The 19,818-nt window shown below is 40.3% G+C and overlaps 2 protein-coding genes across 2 annotated transcripts; both read left to right on the top strand.

Annotated features, from left to right (window-relative positions):
• The first annotated feature begins 203 nt into the window (after positions 1-203).
• On the top strand, positions 204-9,717 carry LOC117384861 (oocyte zinc finger protein XlCOF22-like). The gene is made up of 5 exons (XM_055226682.1): positions 204-443; positions 2,180-2,345; positions 2,424-2,653; positions 7,879-7,993; positions 8,092-9,717. The coding sequence occupies exons 1-5, from the start codon at positions 425-427 to the stop codon at positions 9,518-9,520; spliced, it is 1,959 nt and encodes a 652-aa protein (XP_055082657.1). The 5' UTR covers positions 204-424; the 3' UTR covers positions 9,521-9,717.
• A 1,051-nt stretch (positions 9,718-10,768) lies between these two features.
• LOC117381978 (piggyBac transposable element-derived protein 4-like) lies at positions 10,769-15,168 on the top strand. The gene is made up of 5 exons (XM_033979031.2): positions 10,769-10,921; positions 12,232-12,391; positions 12,675-12,740; positions 12,983-14,185; positions 14,248-15,168. Exons 1-5 carry the CDS (start codon positions 10,903-10,905, stop codon positions 14,675-14,677), a joined length of 1,878 nt encoding a protein of 625 aa, XP_033834922.2. The 5' UTR covers positions 10,769-10,902; the 3' UTR covers positions 14,678-15,168.
• The last annotated feature ends 4,650 nt before the right edge of the window (positions 15,169-19,818 follow it).

The raw sequence follows: 19,818 nt of genomic DNA, 5'->3' as shown, positions 1-19,818 counted from the left end.
ATTCCATAATACCTTTTCGGAATACTTTAAATTGGGCAAAATAAATTCTTGAGGTTTCCTAACTTCTCCTCCCTCCTCAAATAGCTCTTGCACATAAATCACATTTTTGTCAGGTGTCACCTACAGTGTTCTGTATTGATTTATTATCTCAAAGGTTATGCACAATTAGATCTTATTTTTGATACCGAAAGACACCACAAAGTTGGAGTAACAAAGCCAGCGTAGTAACTTTTTATCACCAGCGTCAGGCAGCAGTTTGCCCCGCGTGGCGTGTGCAGCGTGTCAGAAACCCACGAGAAGAGGAACATCGACCACATTCCAACAGCACAAAGTTAGCATTAGCACAAAAGGCGCATCTGGCTGCGTGCGCCACAAGCCTCAGTCCATTTATACTGAAAAAAACGACTTCACGGACCTAGTGCACATGGCGTTATCCCAGAAAGGTACACGGACTGTTCTGCTCATGTTAAAATGCAGCGTGCAGCCAGGGTTAGCATCGCGTTAGCATGTAGCCCGGGAATGCTAACGCGCTAGCATTGTGGGATGTGTGCACAGAAACGCACTGCTGCACCGCTGCTCCTCCTGATTTGGATTTGTCACAGGATTTACCCAAATACCTCGTCTTGTATCAGTTGAAGAGGGGCTGATAGTTGTCCATAAACATTAAGAAGGAGAGTTTGCGTTCGAGAAGTTCACGATTTTGCTAAATTTTGGTTATTTTCAAGTCTTGACGCACAGAATCCAAATGTTGTTTTTACTCTGGTGCAAACTCAGAGACTTCCTCATTTAATTTGTCATTGTTGACACAGTAGGGCTGTCAGGATTGTTAGATTAATCGATAATCGTGGTTATTCAGGTCACAATATGAGATGAATGTGAATATAAGAGCTAAAATCGTAGCCATTTTGTGCCATAACGTCATGGAGTTAGCTGTATGTTTGTTATATGTGATTTCCCTTGTCAAGCTAGCAAGGAAAATTGTAAACTTCTCCAAAATTAAAAAGATGGTCAAGATATTTACTAAAATCCTAAATAGATATTATGTAAACTATGTTTTACTGAAAATGCGTAGTCTAACCTGTGGTGCACTTTAAGCTAAAGCCTGGTTTGTTTGGGTAATCCAGGCTCATCAAGGGGCTAACCTGAGTTGGTGTTGAGTTGCCATAGTAACAAGCACACAGGTATAAATGTGGTCAGGGCTAGGCTAACTGTCAAGATTATTTTAGCTCTAGAACGTGGCAACTATTTATTGACTTTTTTGAAACTGTCTAAACCAATCTTCCCCTTTTTTATTGTATTTCTTTTTTTCTTCATTATTATTATTATTAATAATAATAATAATTATGTATAATTTATGATATTTTTCTTATTTATTATGTACCGCTCTAATCACTCAAGATTTGTGTGATTTATTTTTTTAAGTTTTAGTTTTCGCTATATAACAATGAAAAAGTGTGTATGCATTTGTTGCCTAATGACAGTAGTATATTTGTTAGCACATCAATAAAACTATATGAAACAGAGGATTATTTTAGCTCCTAGAATGTAAGACTGTAAGACTTCGATGCCTCTCATTGAGAAGTGCACACACATAGGCTGCCTGTGTTAGATCACATGTCTGTCTGAATGCAGTTTAAAAATTACTTTTGAGTCGCTCTGGACAGAAGTGTGTGACACTGCACTATTCAGAAAGGCACAAATCATATTAAAGCCTGTCGTCATTTTAGGAAAATTATCTTGCACATCAGTGTCATGTGTTAATAAATAAAACACTAGATTGGTCTTTAGGATTTATTTTAATCGATTATGTTTAAACACTAATAAAGCAGGCCTATAGAGATTATGCAGATGCAGATGTAGCGCTGCTACAGTTTAATGACGACAAATATAAAAATCTACAACTTGTACCTGACAGCTAAAACAAGAAATCAAGTCAAGAGTAGTAGCAGTTACTAAATAATGACCTGATGATGGTTGTTCTTAAATACGTCACTTCTGTGTGTTCAGGAAATGACAGTTTTTGTATGCTATGGAACTACTACTACACATAACTTCATGGACAGAAATGCATCTAATCCCCCAGTATAGACAAATTCACGAAGCTTTAATTTCGCAGGAAAAAAATGACATGTGTAGGTGTAAGGAGTTCACCCCTTTACTCCCCCACTGCCTCCTGCAGGTGACCAGATGCCCCGTCTGAGTCCTGGCCCTGGTCTGAAGCAGGAAATCCCAGAGACTCTGCAAATTAAAGAGGAGCCAGAAGAAGAGAGCATCAAACAGGAGGAAGAGGAGCAGAAGGTTAAACAGGAGGAAGAGGAAGAGAGGGTCAAAAAGGAAGAGGAAGTGTGAGTCTAGTTAAATTCCTGAACGATTTTAAACATTAATCTGTGTTACGTATTGTAATTTGAATTTGATCTTTTCAGGTGTGTTCCCGAGTCCAATGCTGTGTGTGTCAAGACAGAAGAGTCATCACTGCTTCAACAAAGAGAGGACACACAGGGAGAGGACATCAGCTCAGAGACTGAGGGAGACACAGAGCACTCTTCTGACAATCATGAAGACTGGAGAGCTCCATTCAGCTGTTCAGATGATGAAGACCATGACTACAACCGAGTCCAGATCAGAGCCAGAGGCACCACTGCACCAATCTCAGGTCTATCCCCCAAATACAAGTCTGCACCAGAGACCAGTGCCACTGTGAACAATGGAACAGCTAAAGGAGCTGAGAGCAGGAAACACCAGTGCTCTTTTTGTCAAAAGAGATTTACAAGAAACAAGAATTTACAAAATCACATTAGAGTTCACACAGGAGAGAAACCATTCAGCTGTTCAGTCTGTAAGAAAACATTTACCGTAGAGGGTAGTCTCTCGGTACACATGAGAACACACACACGAGAGAAACCATTCAGCTGTTCAAGCTGTAAAAAAACATTTTCCCGAAGCTTTTATCTTTCACTCCACATGAGAGCACACACAGTTGAAAAACGATTCAGCTGCTCAATTTGTAAGAAAGAGTTTACCCATCCCTTTAGCCTCAAAAATCACAAGAGAACACACACAGGTGAGAAACCTTACAGCTGTTCAATTTGTAAGAAAACTTTTACTCAAAAGAGTAATCTTGTTGTACATCAGAGAACACACACAAGTGAGAAACCTTACAGCTGTTCTGTCTGTAACGCACAGTTTACCTCAAGCTCTTTGAAAATTCATATGAGAAATCACACAGGAGAAAAATACAGCTGTTCTATTTGCAATACTCAGTTTAATTCAAGATCTTCTCTGAACAGACACACGAGAAGTCACTCAGGAGAGAAACCTTACCCTTGTGCACTTTGTAAAGCACAGTTTATTTCAAACTCTAATCTGAACAGACATATGAGGAGTCACAAAGGAGAAAAACCTTACAGCTGTTCTGTCTGTAGTACACATTTCAGCCAGAGCTCTCATTTGAAGAGACACATGAAAAATCACAAAGGAGAGACATAGGCTGAACACAACCCGACAGAAGGTTTTTAGCTGTGTTCATGTGATGTTACATTGTTCTACAGAGCCTTTTGATTAAAATTGAGATGAACTGTGATAGAATGAACTGGTAAAGATTAAAAATGCCTTGTACCTGGATTGTTTTTGGAGAACCCATAGGGTCAAATTTGGCCGCAGTTAATTGCTGCTACCCAAAATGAACAAACAAAAAAAAAAAGTCAAATTTAACTTCAAAAGCCCAGAGCGCCACTTCTGGCCCCTGCATAGAGGCACACAGGGGATGAATATTGAACTAAAATGAGCCAGAGTGGTAGTGACAAGATGGCTGACCACATGATGGAGCTGGAAAACTACCCAAACAAAATCTCATCAAACCCGCGGTTGGTAAAATTGTGTTGTTGTTTTTTTTGGTTAATCTTTTTAGTAATAGCTTGCAAAATGTCTAGAAGTACATTTTGTATTCTTTTTGGATAAATTAGCGACTCTGAGCTAGTTCCAAAAATGATGGGTCAAAAATGACCCTTTGGTTCTTTGAGTGACTTTGTAGATGGAGAATGGTGACAGTCTTGTATTTGTAAAGCCTTGAAATAAATTCCATTTGTACCATAAATATTTTACTAAGTCACCTCAGTAGTACAGGGCCAGAGACTAATAAAGTAAATACCTATATGTTTTCAGGGTCTATGGCCACTCCCCTTTCAAGACAGGGAAAGCAACAGGGAAAGTTCACTGTAAGACAAGTATTGGAGCAACTTGAAGCTGATGATAGTGACTTTGGCCCTGATTTGGACAGTGATGGCGATTCTGATGAATTGTTTCAACCACATGAAAGTGATGTTGGTGAATCTTCTGCCCAAGACAATTACTCATCCAGTGATGAAGATGTGCCGTTTGCCGAGAGTGCTAGCCCACAGATGGAGCCAAATTGTGCCGCAAAAACTTACAAGTGGAGAAAGAAAGGCTTTGAGTTGCCCGATGTGAACTTTCAAGGTGAACAGATTGAGTCGTACCAGGATGCCAGGACAGACACGCCACTGGTTTACTTTCGACGCTTTGTTTCCCTTGATATGCTGGAAAATATTGTTAAGCATACCAATCTATACAGTGTTCAAAAGCATGGGAAATGTGCAGACACTTCAGTAAAGGAGATAGAACAAGTTCTAGGAATGTATCTCAGGATGGGATTAGTTCAAATGTCTGGAGTACGCCAGTACTGGGAAAGTGAAGTTCGTTATGGGCCTGTGGCAGACGTAATGAGCCGCAACCGATTTAACCTGCTGCTTTCTGTCATCCACTTTGTAGACAACGAACAAGCCAGTGAAGAAGTAAAAAAGGATCGACTTTGGAAACTGAGACCATTTTTGGATTCTTTTCGGAGACAATGTCTGACTATAGCTCCTCTCCAAAAACAAGCCATCCATGAGATGATGGTGCCGTACAATGGGAAATTTGTTGGCATAAGGCAGTACATCAAAGGGAAGCCACGTCCATGGGGATTCAAAGTGTGGGTGCGCTGCTGTGTCACTGGCCTCCTGCACGACTTTGACATATATCAGGGAAAAGGTGGTGGCAATGAACAAAAAGAGAAGAATCAGTTGGGTGTTGGTGGAGACATTGTGGTGAAGCTATGCGAATCGCTTGCAGAGAAAGTACATTTCCTGATTTTCGCTGACAATTTCTTCACTTCGATGCCCCTCATTGAGAAATTATTGGCAAAGGGAATCTATTACACTGGAACTGTGCGAAAAAAACGTATGTCAAAGTGCAACCTGATAACGGACAAAGACCTGTCTAAGAAAGGCCGTGGATCTTATGATTATCGAATCGAGTCCAATACCAACACTGTTTATTTGAAATGGCAAGACACAAAATCAGTCAGTTTGATGTCAACATATGCTGGACCAGAGCCTTTGGGAAAAGCTCGCTGCTGGGACAAGTCCAAAAAAGAATACATCAACATTGATCAGCCGAACATTATCAAGGAGTACAATGCTTCCATGGGAGGAGTTGACATGCTGGATGCACATCTTGCACACTGTAAATTTCCTATTAGGACGCGTCGCTGGTATATGATACTTTTCTGGCATTTCTTGTCTGTTGCGGTGATCAACGCATGGCTTCTTTACCAGCATGACTGTGAGGCACAGGGAATCACTGGATCAAAAGTACTCAAACTTCGCAAGTTTCAGGGTTTGGTTGCTCAAGGCTTGGTTGAAGCTGGCACTGCAAGAAGGCGAGGCAGGCCACCAACTCTTGACCCCTCCTCCCTGCCACCACCAAAATTTGTTCGAGTTTATCAGAGTGCAGATGTTCGTTTCGACCAAATCGCTCATTGGCCTGTCAAGGAGGAAAATCGCCGTCGATGTGCTGTGTGCAAGGACCTCAAAACTGAAATGCACTGTGAAAAATGCGCAGTTCCTCTCTGCATCAACAAAAAAAGAAATTGTTTCAAAGACTACCACAATGTCTAGTGTACCTCTCTCTAGCAGAGCAGATTTTTGGATAAGCAAAGATGGTGTTAGTTTTTTTTCAGTCAAGATTTTGGCCTTGTGTTCTTATTTCCATTGATCAAAGTGTGTTTGTACATACATTGTGATTCAGTTCTAACATGCAACAAATACAGTAAAAAAGAACATTGTCTCATGTCTCATTGTATCTGTGTGGTTGACTGATTATTTTCCTAAATTTAAAATAGTTTGCATTGACAGTGTTTATTTTGATTCTTTGAAATTATATGCCTAAAGCCCAATGGGTCAAATTTGGCCCTGATCCTAAATTAGGGAAAAAGTGGATATTTTAATGTTCATTGAAGTTATAGCAGTAATTTAATGCATTGTTCTTAATTTTCCAAAGAAGAAAAGGGTTCTTGGGTTCTTTGGGGTTAATATCTGTAATTCCTGAACCTATTCACTTGAAGCCCAAATGTATAGAGTTATGATTCATGATGTCATCTTTCAATTGTTGCAGTTGTTCACACATTTGATGGACAGTTATTTACACTAGTGCACAAGGCGTTGCAAATACACTCCATAAGGACAAAGCAGACCGCAGAAATCGGCACTAATGAACTTTCCTGGAGACTTTGGCAAAGTCAAACAAACAACAAAAAGCACGGCATCACAAGGGTCTAGAATTCCTATAGTCAAAGCTAGATTGTGGAGGTCAAAAGACACATGTTGGATTGCGTGAAATTAGTGGTTTGTTTTTCTTTTTATCTCTGGGAACTGCGCAAGGAGCAAGCTATGGAGCTCTGAGATGGTACAGAGTTTTTACACTAAATATGTCTGGATGTTCCAGAAGAAGCACTTGGAGGGAATGGTTCATGGCTCATCACCGACTGAAACAACAGAGTGAGAGTGAGCGTGAGGGTTAAAAGAGGCTTTCCTGATTCCCCCTGGAGGCTACGGTGAGGCTGCAGGACACTGGAGGGACACTTTTGTCCAGAGGACTGTTACTCTCCTCAAGCTTCTCTGACACAGGATCTGCTGACCCTACTTAACCAGTCCTCTTGTTACTCAGACCTTAAACTTTGACACAAAGTTGACTATCGATGTATCTGTCGACAGATAGTTTATCTAGTTTAAGGATAAGTAGATCTATTATACATTAAAACTTTTACACATTAGACAACATAAAACATTTAAAGAGCATTTTTAAAATCAGTCACTCAAAAGCAGGCAGTGCACTCTTAATGTTTTTAGAAGGACTTGAAAGAAGCGAAGGATCAAGATGAGTTATTTTTCTGGCTCATTTTGCCACTGAAAAATAAATATTCAACATTTCAATATGAGGTGAAAATAGTGAAAAGCATTAAGTTGCTCAGTTTTCCCTAGAGATGGTGTAATTCCTTAAATCCAAGTTAGAAAAGGTTTCAGAGGTCGTCATCTGGACACTTTTGAAATCAAGACGTTTCAGCTCCAAGAAGAAATGTTCATTTGGTCCTGACGGTACTGGTATGTACGGAACCCCTAAAGTCCATTAAAAAGAAAAAAAAAGTACAAGTTAGTGTTTTGTATCTTGTACCCATCTCCACAAAATCTACAGAGCACACCTTTAAGGTTAGATCAGTAAAAGACATTTTTAGGCCATTATGTTGATTCTGTGCGCCCTCTTGTGGTGCTGGGTGAAACTGAAGGTTGAGTAAGACGCCTTGGATTTGTTTGTGAGCAATGTCATATTTGTAAAGCCACTGGCCGCACATGTCTCTTTGAGCTCAACAGATTAGGGAGAGGTGGAAGTATGGTGCCTTAAACAGAGACTGAGGACTGCACTTCCAACGTCAGCATTTGTATTTGTTTTACACTTGGTGATAGAGCATGTCTTCTCTGAAAAAAAAATGACTGTATGTGTATGTGTAAGGAGTTCACACCTTTACTTCCCCACTGTGTGCTGCAGGTGTCCAGATGCCCTCTCTCAGTCCCGGTCTGAAGCAGGAAATTTCAGAGACTCTCCAGATTAAAGAGGAGCCAGAAGAAGAGAGCATCAAACAGGAGGAAGAGCAACTGCAAGTGTGAGGCTTCACCACTTTTAACACCTCTAACTACATATATTAGTATAACTATTACACTTGTAGTATTTATCTTTGTGTGTGTATTTGATTTCTTTCAGGTGTGTTCCCATGTCCATTGCTGTGTGTGTGAAAACACAAGAATCCTCACTGCTCCAACAAAAAGAGGACAAACAGGGAGAGGACATCAGATTAGAAACTGAGGGAGACACGGAGCACTCTTCTGACAATGATGAAAACTGGAGCGCTCCATTCAGCTGTTCAGCTGCACAGATGGAGACAGTGGTGAATGGAGACCAGGTCAACCAGATCAGAGCCAGAAGCACCATTTCACCAAACTCAGGTCTATCTCCCAAATACAAGTCTGCACCAGAGACCAGTCCCACAGTGGATAATGGAGACATGACAGGAACAGCTGAAGGAGCTGAGAGCAGGAAACACCAGTGCTCTTTTTGTCAAAAGAGATTTGGGTCTAAATATGATTTACAAAGACACATTAGAGTTCACACAGGGGAGAAACCATTCAGCTGCCCATTCTGTAAGAAAACATTTACCCAAAATAGTAATCTTGCCATACACATGAGAGCACACACAGGAGAGAAACCTTACAGCTGTTCAATTTGCAAGAAAGATTTTACAAATCCCTCGAGCCTCAAATATCACAAGGGAACACATACAGGTGAAAAACCATTCAGCTGTTCAATCTGTCAAAAAGATTTTACAAATTCCTCTAGCCTCAAATGTCACATTAGGACACACACAGGAGAGAAACCATTCAGCTGTTCAATCTGTAAGAAAAATTTTAAAAACTCCTCCAGCCTAATATACCATAAGGGAACTCACACAGGAGAAAAACCTTTTAGTTGTTCAGTCTGCGAGAAAACATTTACCCAAAAGAGTCATCTTACAGTACACATGAGAACGCACACTGGAGACAAACCATTCAGTTGTTCAGTCTGTGAGAAAACGTTCACCGTAAAAGGTTACCTTGAAGAACACATGAGAACACACACAGGTGAGAGACTATACAGCTGTGCAATCTGTAAGAAAGACTTTTCTCATTCCTCTGGTCTCAAATATCACATGAGAACACACACAGGAGAGAAACCTTACAGCTGTCCTATCTGTGAGAAAACATTTATACAAAAGAGTAATCTTGTAAAACATTTGAGGACACACACAGGAGACAAACCCTGCAGCTGTTCCATCTGTAACAAAGACTTTGCTCATTCCTCTAGTCTCAAATGTCACATGAGAACACACACAGGAGACAAACCTTACAGCTGTTCTGTCTGCAAGAAAGATTTTACGCATTCGTCTGGCCTCAAATATCATCAGAGAACACACATCGGCGAAAGACCTTACAGCTGTTCAGTCTGTGACGCACAGTTTACCTCTAGTTCTTATCTGAATATTCATATGAGAAGTCACACAGGAGAGAAACCTTACAGCTGTTCTGTTTGTAACACACGGTTTACCCAGCGCTCTAATCTGAACAGACATATGAGAAGCCACACGGACGAGACATAGGCTGACATGACTGCTGTGTTCGTGCGATGTTACAGTGTTTTGAAGATTTTATTATTTAAAATTATACAGACTTCTGTGGCAAACGTAACTGGTAAAGATTAAATATGCATGGACTTTGTTTGTGGTTAATATGTCCGTAATTACTGTATCAGCTATTGGATACTTAATAGAAAAAAATAAAAGTAAATCCCCCATATAAATCTCTGCTCTTCCTCTGAAATGATGACATCAAATTCTGCAATGTTAACTCAACCCTTCAGACGTACAGCTGGATCCTCAGACCTATGCAGGACAGTTACCTGGGACTGCAAGGACGACACTTTGGAGGAACTCACTCAAAACAAAATATCACTATGATTTGAAAGAAAAACAGACCTCAAAATGTTGTATATGTCATAACAGGAAGTTAAAACACATAAATAGGTTAACCATTACCATTTCTGCCCACAGCTCTAGAAAAAAAGTTCTTTCTCTATAAAGTATATAAAAAATGTTTTGACATGTTGCACAATGTAAACTAAATGTGCTGTTTCTCATGTTATGAAACCTCGAGTCAGACTTGAGTCACTATTTTGAGGACTTGAGAATTGACTTGATAAACTAGAAACTGGAAAAACTCGGGACTCGGCTTGGACTTGAAGGCCAGTGACTCGAGACGTGACTTGACTTGATGTTTTTAGACTCTAGTTGTTTTATAGACAATTGATGCTTTTGATGTTTAATTTTACAGGAAGAAAATTAAACATGTCCCTTCTCACTTCTCTGTTTTCTACCAGGGATGTCTTATCATAGCAGCAAATCTACAATTCTGTGTACCTTACCAAGGCCCTAACTTTCAGGGGACAGTAAACTGAATTTGTCTCAGGGGCCCCCCGCAGTGGCTCAGCTATTGGCGATTCACATTTACAATTGAAACCAGAAGTTTACATACACTACATAAAAAGACACACTGTCAGTTCTGATAGCCTAGGGCAGTGTGTATGTGTCTTTTTCCACATTTAAACATTCGCAGAAGGCTAACTGATGGCTCATTGTGAAAGAAAATTGAGTAAGCTGATTCACCATGCCCAGGTGGCCTCGGGACCCTAAGTAGCTGTTTACTCTGCTTATAGACTGGACCGGCCCTGCACCTTACATTTGAAAAACAGCCTGGATCAAAATCTCCAGTGTCACCTGTAACATTCTGACAGTACATACTTTATACAGCAGGTGGCAGCACGCTCCCTTCTGCAGTTTGTTTTCCGCCATTAAATCAAAGGAAGAAGGAGGCGAGGAAGTGAAGAGTTTTCACTTTTTAATACGCCTCCTGTAAACTCTGCATTGTTAAAGCTCTAAACTATTTCAAGTCGAGTCACAGTTGAGTTTTAAGGGACATCGAGGATATGGCGTTATCCCACACAGGTAAATCGTTTGTTTTTGTTAAAATGCACGTGCAGTTAGCGCTAGCATCCTGGTAGCATGTAGCCCACAGCTACTATTAGCATCCTTTGGTGTTTATTTAAGTCTGTAGCACTTTATTCTTCTCTGTGTCGTGTTGTCTGTATTTGGCACAGTTCTGAGGCTGAGGGGTGGGACATACAACAGTCCAGACACATTAAAACATCAAACACGAGGCTGTGTTCGATGCTAATGCTAATAATAAACTAGAACTCGTGCGTTCCTGTCGTAGTTGTATTAAAATAACCAATAATATATTACTTATTGGCTCTGTGCACAACGGGAGCTGGCAAGTTCCAATCAGAGGGACAGTGGCTCGACTATTTCCAGTTTGCAGTGTAATGTAATGTCTATGAGGTTTTACGCACTGCTGTTTTGCACCAGTTTTGCGTTTCAAACGTGACGAAACGGACAAAACAAAGGAAGTACGAGATCGATGACACTGTGGATGTTTGTACAAGTTAAGATTCAGGAGTAGAGGACCTTATTTTTTATTGGATTAGATGCTGAGCGTGTTTTTTCCGCTATTGGCATAATTGTAGGTCAAATATATCGTGCGTAAAAGTTAGCATCATGCGCTCTGGCACATTTGCGTTTAGCTGTGTGAATTAGACTTCATTTGTGTCATTCTACTGTGTCTAAGGTGTTGTTTTATTCTGCAGTTTGCTTTATTGTCGGTAAAATAAAAGGTGTGCACACACCAACTCATCTATGCGCATGGATGAGGCGCTCTGGCACGTTCTTTTGGAGAGTTACGGGTCAGACTTTATTTATTGTTCAAATCAAACTTTATTTATATAGCACTTTTCATACAAAAAAAAAAGTAACACAAAGTGCTTTACAAAGCATTAAAATCAGTCCCACCCACCAAACCCACCCAGCCACCCGACAGCCCAACAACCCATTGTTGGTATCTGGCAGAATATAGTTCAGACAGTGATAGTTGTGCTGCCCAATTATAAACCCAAATGTTATCTTCTGATTGATACCTAATTTGACGTTTGGCGTTGGTTGGTTTTGCAGATCACTGAAGCCCCAGAACTCAGAATGTTGACAGCTCTCAGCTTTGTAGTATCAAACAGTTACTACACATTACACATTACTGATGCTTTACACTAACAGCCACTGAGCATCTGAACAAGACGATGTGTAGTTTGGCATGCTTTACTGTACATAGGTAGAGTGCAGTGTAGAGACACAGTTCCACTCCGTGCGTAAATCCTGCATCATTGTTGTTCACTGTTTTTGTGTGATGATTATGGCGAAACGGACAGAAGAGAGGACATTTACGGCCTTGGAAACTGTCGAACTCTGTACTAGACGTGACAGCGATGCCTCGGATCAGGAGCCATCCGAGGCAGAAAGTGAAGCGTCCGCGGTGGACTCGGTGCCAGAGGAAATGTTTTTGGATGGAATGGATGATGCTCTTGATTGGTAAGTGTGGTTTTATTCTTCTATAAAAATATTAAATAAAAGATGCGTAAATGTTAGCATCCATTTACATTGTGCGCCCTGGGGAGGCACAAGTTTGGTTAGGTTTTTGGATCAGACTGTACATTATTTGTCTCTTTACTGTATTTAATGGCACACTGTGTGATTACTGTAGTTTCAGGTGTGCCCAGAGTAAATAGAGTATACAGATAGTGAAAGAATAAGTTGCAGCAGCTCAGAATAAGGCCTATATAATGGCAAATAAACAGTATTCTTTCTTTTACAGGCAGAACGACTCAGACCCTGACTGGGAACCAGACACTGAGGTCGATGTGGAAATGGATAGCTCTGAGTAAGTGACTTTATTTGTAAACAAATTCAATGTATTGTGAGGGAATTTGTGATTGTATGAGACACATTAGGTGTATACAATGCAAGGTGTGAATGTTTCCAACTTGTGGGGGAGGGACACAAGTGTAAGTAGTGGTTGAATGTTGTATGCATCAGGAGTAGTACAGTAGATCTGCACAGTAGCATTTACTGTTCATAAATAATTTATAGTATTACAATATCTTTTTGTTGATTTCATTTTAGACTGATTTCAATACCTGCAGCTGAACCTGAACCAGGCCCTTCCTCCTCAAAGATTCCTCGGACAGAAATGGCAGAAAGAGGCAGAGAAGACTGTGGTGAAAGACCGTCTTCACCTTCAGAGGGGAGTTGGAATGGCCCTGAGACTGCCGATATCACACCTACCCCTCTCCCCTTTTGTCCAACACGCACTCCCGGACCCCAAATTCTAAGTGCAGCAGACGACACTTGTCTGGAACTGTTCAAGCTGTTTTTTACTGATACTATGTTATTGACACTAGTAAAAAACACAAATGTGCATGGCCGCACAACATACAAAATATGGACGGACATTACACTTGAAGACATTTTCTCTTTTTTGTCTCTTGTTATCTACACGGGACTCACAAAAGTACCTTCACTTACTGATTATTGGAGAAGAGGAAAGTTGTACAGCCTTCCATTCCCTAAGACAGTTATGACCGGAAAGAAATTCATCGCTATTGTCCGTGCTCTTCACTTGAGCAGCCCAGAAGATGATGCAGAAAATGAAGGAAAAAGAGGCACTGAAGAGTTTGACCGTTTGGGCAAGATCAAGCCACTGTACATGGAGATGAGAGATGCATGCCGCCAGAATTATCAACCTGGTCAGAATATTTCTATTGACGAGAGGATGGTTGCTTCAAAGACAAGAGTGCTCTTCAAACAAAACTTGAAAAGCAAACCTGTACGAATGGGCTTCAAATTGTTTGTTCTAACAGACTCACAATCAGGCTATACATGGGACTTCTTTGTTTATGAGGGCAAATGCTCGCAGCCTAGCAAGAATGGGTTGAGTTATGACTCAGTTATGAACCTTTTGAACACTTCCTTACTGGGCACAGGCTATAAGCTTTATGTGGATAATTTTTATACTAGCCCCATTCTATTTCGTGATCTCCTGCAGAAAAATGTGTCCGCCTGTGGCACCATCAGACCAAACAGACAAGGATACCCCAAGACTACACAAAATACACTAGACTCCACAGCGCCCCTTGGCAGTATAAGGTGGATTCGGGAGGACCCTGTACTCTTTGTCCAGTGGAGAGATACCCGTGATGTGTTTGTCTGCTCCACCATGCACACCGCCCACGGTCAGGAGACAGTGGAGCGCAGAGTGAAGGATGACACAGGCTGTTGGACTGTGAAAGATGTGCCCATTCCACCAGCCATCAAAGACTATATCAAGTGTGTATATGACATAATATTTTGTACTTTCTTGTTACTAATGTGTTTGTGTTTTTCCTTAGGCACACAGGTGATGTTGACCTATCAGATGCGCTCATCGGCTATTACGAGGTTTTGCACAGAACAAAGAAATGGTACAAGACATTTTTTTACCATTTTGTGGACATTGCCATTGTGAATGCCTTCATTCTATATAAAGAACACTGTGGATCAAAGGGTAAAACCCCTATGCCCCAAAAGGCCTTTAGAGAAACTCTTGTGTTGGAGCTGGCAGAGGCAGGAGTCATCAGAACACAGCAGGAAGAAGGAAGCAGGGAGGGGCATCATCGTCTTGTGCACATCAACCCGGGCGGTGGCATGACACAAGGAAGATTGAAGTGCAGGAAGTGCCATGCCAAAACTTCAGTGAAATGTTCAACCTGCAACATACCCCTGTGTTTCCAGCCACAAAGAGACTGTTATAGTGACTGGCACACAGAAGACCAGCCATAATCATGTTCAGTGTGTTTTTAGTTTGCAGTGTGTGTTTCTTTACTCTTTGTAATGTGTGAAATTTGTAAATATATGTTTATTTTGACCCATACCTCTTGTTTTGACTATATTTTATATATAAATATATATATTTTTATGTAGTGTTCTGATATGCTATATACATTTCCATAAGTAATAGAGCAGCTCAGTGCAGATACAGATTCCTCTCAGTGTGAGCTTTCAGTAGAGCCTCATTGTTGTCTGTGGGTTGAAACATTCAAAAGTTATTGCGTTTTTTCCAAACCTTAGAAGGTTTGGAGAGGTTTGGGTCCCTCCATAAAACACCTGGATTTACTGATGATAAAATGAGTGTAAAAATCTATTTTTATAGATATTAAGCATAAATTTAAAATGTGAGAGGTCAACAATATTTTCAGTTGAGATATATTTTTGTCCCCAGCTGCCCACTGCAGCTTTCATTTTAACAAAAAAAATGTACACAAGGATGAGATAAAAAAAAAAAAGAAAAAAAAAGTGTGTTCCAAAGTGTATAAATGCTCAGCAGACATACTTCTGATTCTGACACCTGTATAAAAATAATTGTGATCATTTTAATTTGGAGAGGTTTAACATGTTGTCAGTGACATCCACCCGCAGCTCCCTGTCCACTGCCTGATCTGTCTGGATTTAGGGATTTTAGTGCCACTCGGCAAGAACCTCAGACATTACAATGCACTGGAAATGGTCAAGCTGATGATCTCTGATTGGAATCTGCACTTCTGCTGAACTAGCCAGGCCACAACATGAAAAGGGGCCGTTACCACCACATTCACCGGGATTTAGCAAGAACTTGATTCCACTTGGCCTAAGCGGAGGCACCTGCCACTTTTAAGCAAATGAATGGAGCTGAACTTTAGTTTCACATTAAACATCTACTGATAAAAAAAAATCTATTAAACTTGTGGCTGTTATGGTAAACAGATGATTGCTTTAGGCAGTGCACATGTCTGTGTCAGCAGCTCACCCATTACTCCCCCACTGTCTACTGCAGCTGTCCAGATGTCCTCTCCTGGTCCTGGTCTGAACCAGGATGTCCCAGACACACTCCAGATTAAAGAGGAGCCAGAAGAAGAGGGGATCAAACAGGAGCCAGAAGAAGAGGGGATCAAACAGGAGCCAGAAGAAGAGGGGATCAAACAGGAGGAAGAGCAGCTGCAAGTGTGAGCCTCAATCACATCTAAACACATCTAACTAAACACATGATATTTTTAGTTTGACAGTTACATTGTGGTTGTAATTTGTTATTTTCAGGTGTCTAACTGAGTCCAGAGCTGTGTGTGTGAAAACAGAAGAGTTCAAAGAGGAGTTGGAAGAAGAGATCGTCAAACGGGAGGAAGAACAGCTGCACGTGTGAGGCTCCACCCTTTAAAACACACACAGCTGCAATTTTACTAATAAATCTGATCAAATCAGAAATTTTTTTTTTTAATTCAGGAGGGTTTGAGAATAGTCTGAAATATGATCTACTAAACAGTTGGAGCTAAGAGAATGTGGCTGCAGATCTCCACCACGATGCACCTCCACTGACATGTCTGCACTTCTTCATAAGTTTACTCTTTATAAATGAAAAAAGTTTTAAGTTGATGAAGCTCATTTTCACTCACTTAAGAGACTGTAGCCAAAATTAATCCCAGTAGGCCTACGTATCTAAAAGTTTCCTCAGAAATTAACATTGTGATAATTTTTGTCCCTTGCATGGGGACATTAACAATTTACAACAACAACAAGTTAGAAAAATGTGTTGGGCTTGTCTTTAGTGTAAAACAGTGTCAACAACTTTTCTAACATAACATTGAAAAAAGCAGTAAGGAAATGGCAGACTTTGGCAGTCTTTTGGCTGTTTACTTTTAGGGACGTGCGGAAAGAGGGACGTCCCGTGAGCGTCCTTCTGGTGGAAGTCCTCACACAGATCCCTCTTGTGTTAGCAGACTCTATACAGACAGAGGGACTTCTGCACACGGGACAATATTATTCCAAACTTTCTGTTTTTTGTTTTGTTTTTTAAATTCAGTTTGATTTTATTTGTTTCAGGCTTGTCTCCGAGTCCAGTGTTGTGTGTGCAAAGACAGAAGAGTCCTCACTGCTTCAACCAAGAGAAGACACACAGGGAGAGGACATCAGCTCAGAGACTGAGGGAGACACGGAGCACTCTTCTGACAATGATGACGACTGGAAAGCTCCATTCAGCTTTTCAGATGATGAAGACCAGGACTACAACCGAGTCCACATCAGTCCAACCTCTGGTGCAGACTTGTATTTGGGGGGGAGGCCTGAGACCAGTCCCACTGTGGACAATGGAGACATGTCAGGAACAGGTGAAGGAGCTGAGAGCAGGAAATACCAATGCTCTATTTGTATAAAAAGATTTGGGTCCAAGTATGATTTACAAAGACACATTAGAGTTCACACAGGAGAGAAACCATTCAGCTGCCCATTCTGTAAGAAAGCATTTGCTCAAATTGGTAATCTTGCAGTACACACAAGAACACACACAGGAGAGAGACCTTACATCTGTTCAATTTGTAAGAAAGGGTTTACAAATTCCACCAGCCTCAAATATCATAAGGAAACACACACAGGCGAAAAACCACTCAACACCACTGCACCAAATTCAGATCTGTCCCCTGAGTACAAGTCTGCATCAGAGACAAGTGCCACTGTGAACAATGGAGACATGTCAGGAACAGCTGAAGGAACTGGAAGGAAGAAACGCCAATGCACTGTTTGTCCAAAGAGATTTCGGTCCAAACATGATTTATTAAGACACATTAGAGTTCACACAGGAGAGAAACCATTCAGTTGTTCAATCTGTAAAAAGGCATTTGCCCTGAAGAGTCATCTGACAGAACACACGAGAACACACACAGGGGAAAAGATTTACCGATGTTCAATCTGTAAGAAAACATTTATTGAAAAAGGTGACTTTACTGAACATATGACAACACACACAGGAGACAAACCTTACAGCTGTTCAGTCTGTGAGAAATCATTTATCAGAAAATGCCATTTTACTGTACACATGAGAACGCACACAGGTGAGAAACCTTACAGCTGTTCAATCTGTAAGAAAGCATTTACTCAAAAGAGTAATCTTGAAAGACACATGATAACACACACAGAGACACAGTACAGTTGTTCAGTCTGCAAGAAATCATTTCCTGCCAAAGCTAATCTTGCAGTACACATGAGAATACACACAGGGGAGAAACCTTACAGTTGTTCAGTCTGTGAGAAAGCATTTAGTTTAAAGGGTAATCTTGCAATGCACATGAGAACGCACACCAGTCAAAAACAATTCAGCTGTTCTATCTGTGAGAAAACATTTCCAGCTAAATGTAGTTTCACAGAACACATGAAAACGCACAAAAGAGATAAGTCTTACAGCTGTTCAATGTGCAAGAAAACATTCCCGAAAAAGTGGTATCTTGCCATACACATGAGAGCACACACGGGTGAGAAACCTTACAGTTGTTCTATCTGTAAGAAAGAGTTTACTCATTCCTCTGGACTCAAGTATCATCAGAGAACACACAAAGTTGAAAAGCCATACAGCTGTTCTGTCTGTAACACGTGCTTCGCCACAAGCTCTCATCTGAAAAGGCATAATAAAAGAAATCACGCAGGAGAAAAGCCTCACAACTGTTCAGTTTGTAACACACGGTTTAACTGTAGCTCTTATCTGAAAATTCATATGAGAAGTCACACAGGGGAGAAACCTTACAGCTGTTCTATCTGTAATGCACGGTTTAACCAGAGCTCCAATCTGCACAGACACATGAGGAATCACAAGGGAGAAAAACCTTACAGCTGTTCTGTCTGTAATACACATTTCAGCCAGCGCTCTCATTTGAACAGACATATGAAAAATCACAAAGGAGAGACATAGACTGTAATGTGTTTATGTGATGTTACTGTTCTAAAGAGATTGTTATTTAAAACAGAGATATAATTTCTGTGGTGGAATGAACTGGTAAATATTAAAGCAGATCTATTATGCAAAATGATTTTTCAGAGCTTTTGACCATGTTTCAGTTTCCCCCTCTCATTTATCCTGTCGAAGTTGTATTTGCAGTAATTTGTGACTGTTTTCTAGAGGCCATATTGCCGATCAATCACTGTTTTCACCGCTACCGGCATACGCCTACTGTGACGCACTTGTTTTAGGTAAATATTGCGATTTAAAATGTCCAAATTATAATGTAATCTATGACACCCATGGATCTAATTATACCGGTACAGCAGATACAAGCACAATCGGTCTTCTTTAATACTGCACGGACTTGGTTTATGTATATTTCTGTTATTACGGATCCTTTTGGAAAGAAACTCGTAAATCTCTGCACAAATAAACCTAGTTGTATTGTGAGTTTGAGCCAAGTGCCTGACAGTTTTTTTTTTTGCTTTTCCAATTACAACTGCTAAATATTTATCATAGTTTTACATCAGTTTGTTGGAAGAAATGTTGAGCACAAAAGGACAAAAATACAGGAAGTAGGAGTTGGTTCTAAAACAAAATACCTTTACCTATGTCATCAACAAAATAGAGGTGTCAGTTTTTATTTTGTATTAATGTAATCATATCTATTGCGCCGTTTGGACAAGTGTTGGGCCCAGTTAGCATCACGGTTGCTAGGTTACAGTTATAAAATTACCTCTATGTACGTCACAAATGCTGTACAGCCAAGTAAAAATGATAAACTTCATCAAAACGAAAAAAAAGAAAGAAATATGCAAGATTTTTTGTCAAGTCTAAAGTATAATTGCATTAACTTTTGTGAGATGAGTTGTTTAATGTGTTAAATGCACTTGAGATGAGAAGAAATGACATTTTTTGTGATAAAAAAAAACATATAGAAATAATACGTAATGCCATAATAATGATGATGATGATGATGATGATGATGTAAAATAGGCGCAGTTTTCATCAAAGATCCACAGGAAACCAGAAGGTGATAGTAAAGCAAAACCTCAAAGAAGAATCATCGTTTATACTGTTTCTGTTTCAGTGTGAATGTGTAGATGCTTTTTTTCATGATGTGTGCTGCAGTTTCACTTAGGCCCAGGTCACCATTGAAAAAGATATTTTGATCCTAATGGGATTC

This window comes from Periophthalmus magnuspinnatus, chromosome 2 (genome assembly GCF_009829125.3).
Source record: "Periophthalmus magnuspinnatus isolate fPerMag1 chromosome 2, fPerMag1.2.pri, whole genome shotgun sequence".
NCBI lineage: Eukaryota > Metazoa > Chordata > Actinopteri > Gobiiformes > Gobiidae > Periophthalmus > Periophthalmus magnuspinnatus.
The sequence above is the reverse complement of the archived record's forward strand: the minus strand, read 5'-3'. Positions and strand labels throughout refer to the sequence as shown.

Bases quoted from the DNA above. Each gene is read 5' to 3' on its own strand.
- LOC117384861 (XM_055226682.1), top strand. The intron at 2,346-2,423 runs GTGAGTCTAGTT...TGATCTTTTCAG, and splicing joins GTCAAAAAGGAAGAGGAAGT to GTGTGTTCCCGAGTCCAATG. The intron at 2,654-7,878 runs GTCTATCCCCCA...TGTGTGCTGCAG, and splicing joins CACCACTGCACCAATCTCAG to GTGTCCAGATGCCCTCTCTC.
- LOC117381978 (XM_033979031.2), top strand. The intron at 12,392-12,674 runs GTAAGTGTGGTT...TTTCTTTTACAG, and splicing joins ATGGATGATGCTCTTGATTG to GCAGAACGACTCAGACCCTG. The intron at 12,741-12,982 runs GTAAGTGACTTT...ATTTCATTTTAG, and splicing joins GTGGAAATGGATAGCTCTGA to ACTGATTTCAATACCTGCAG.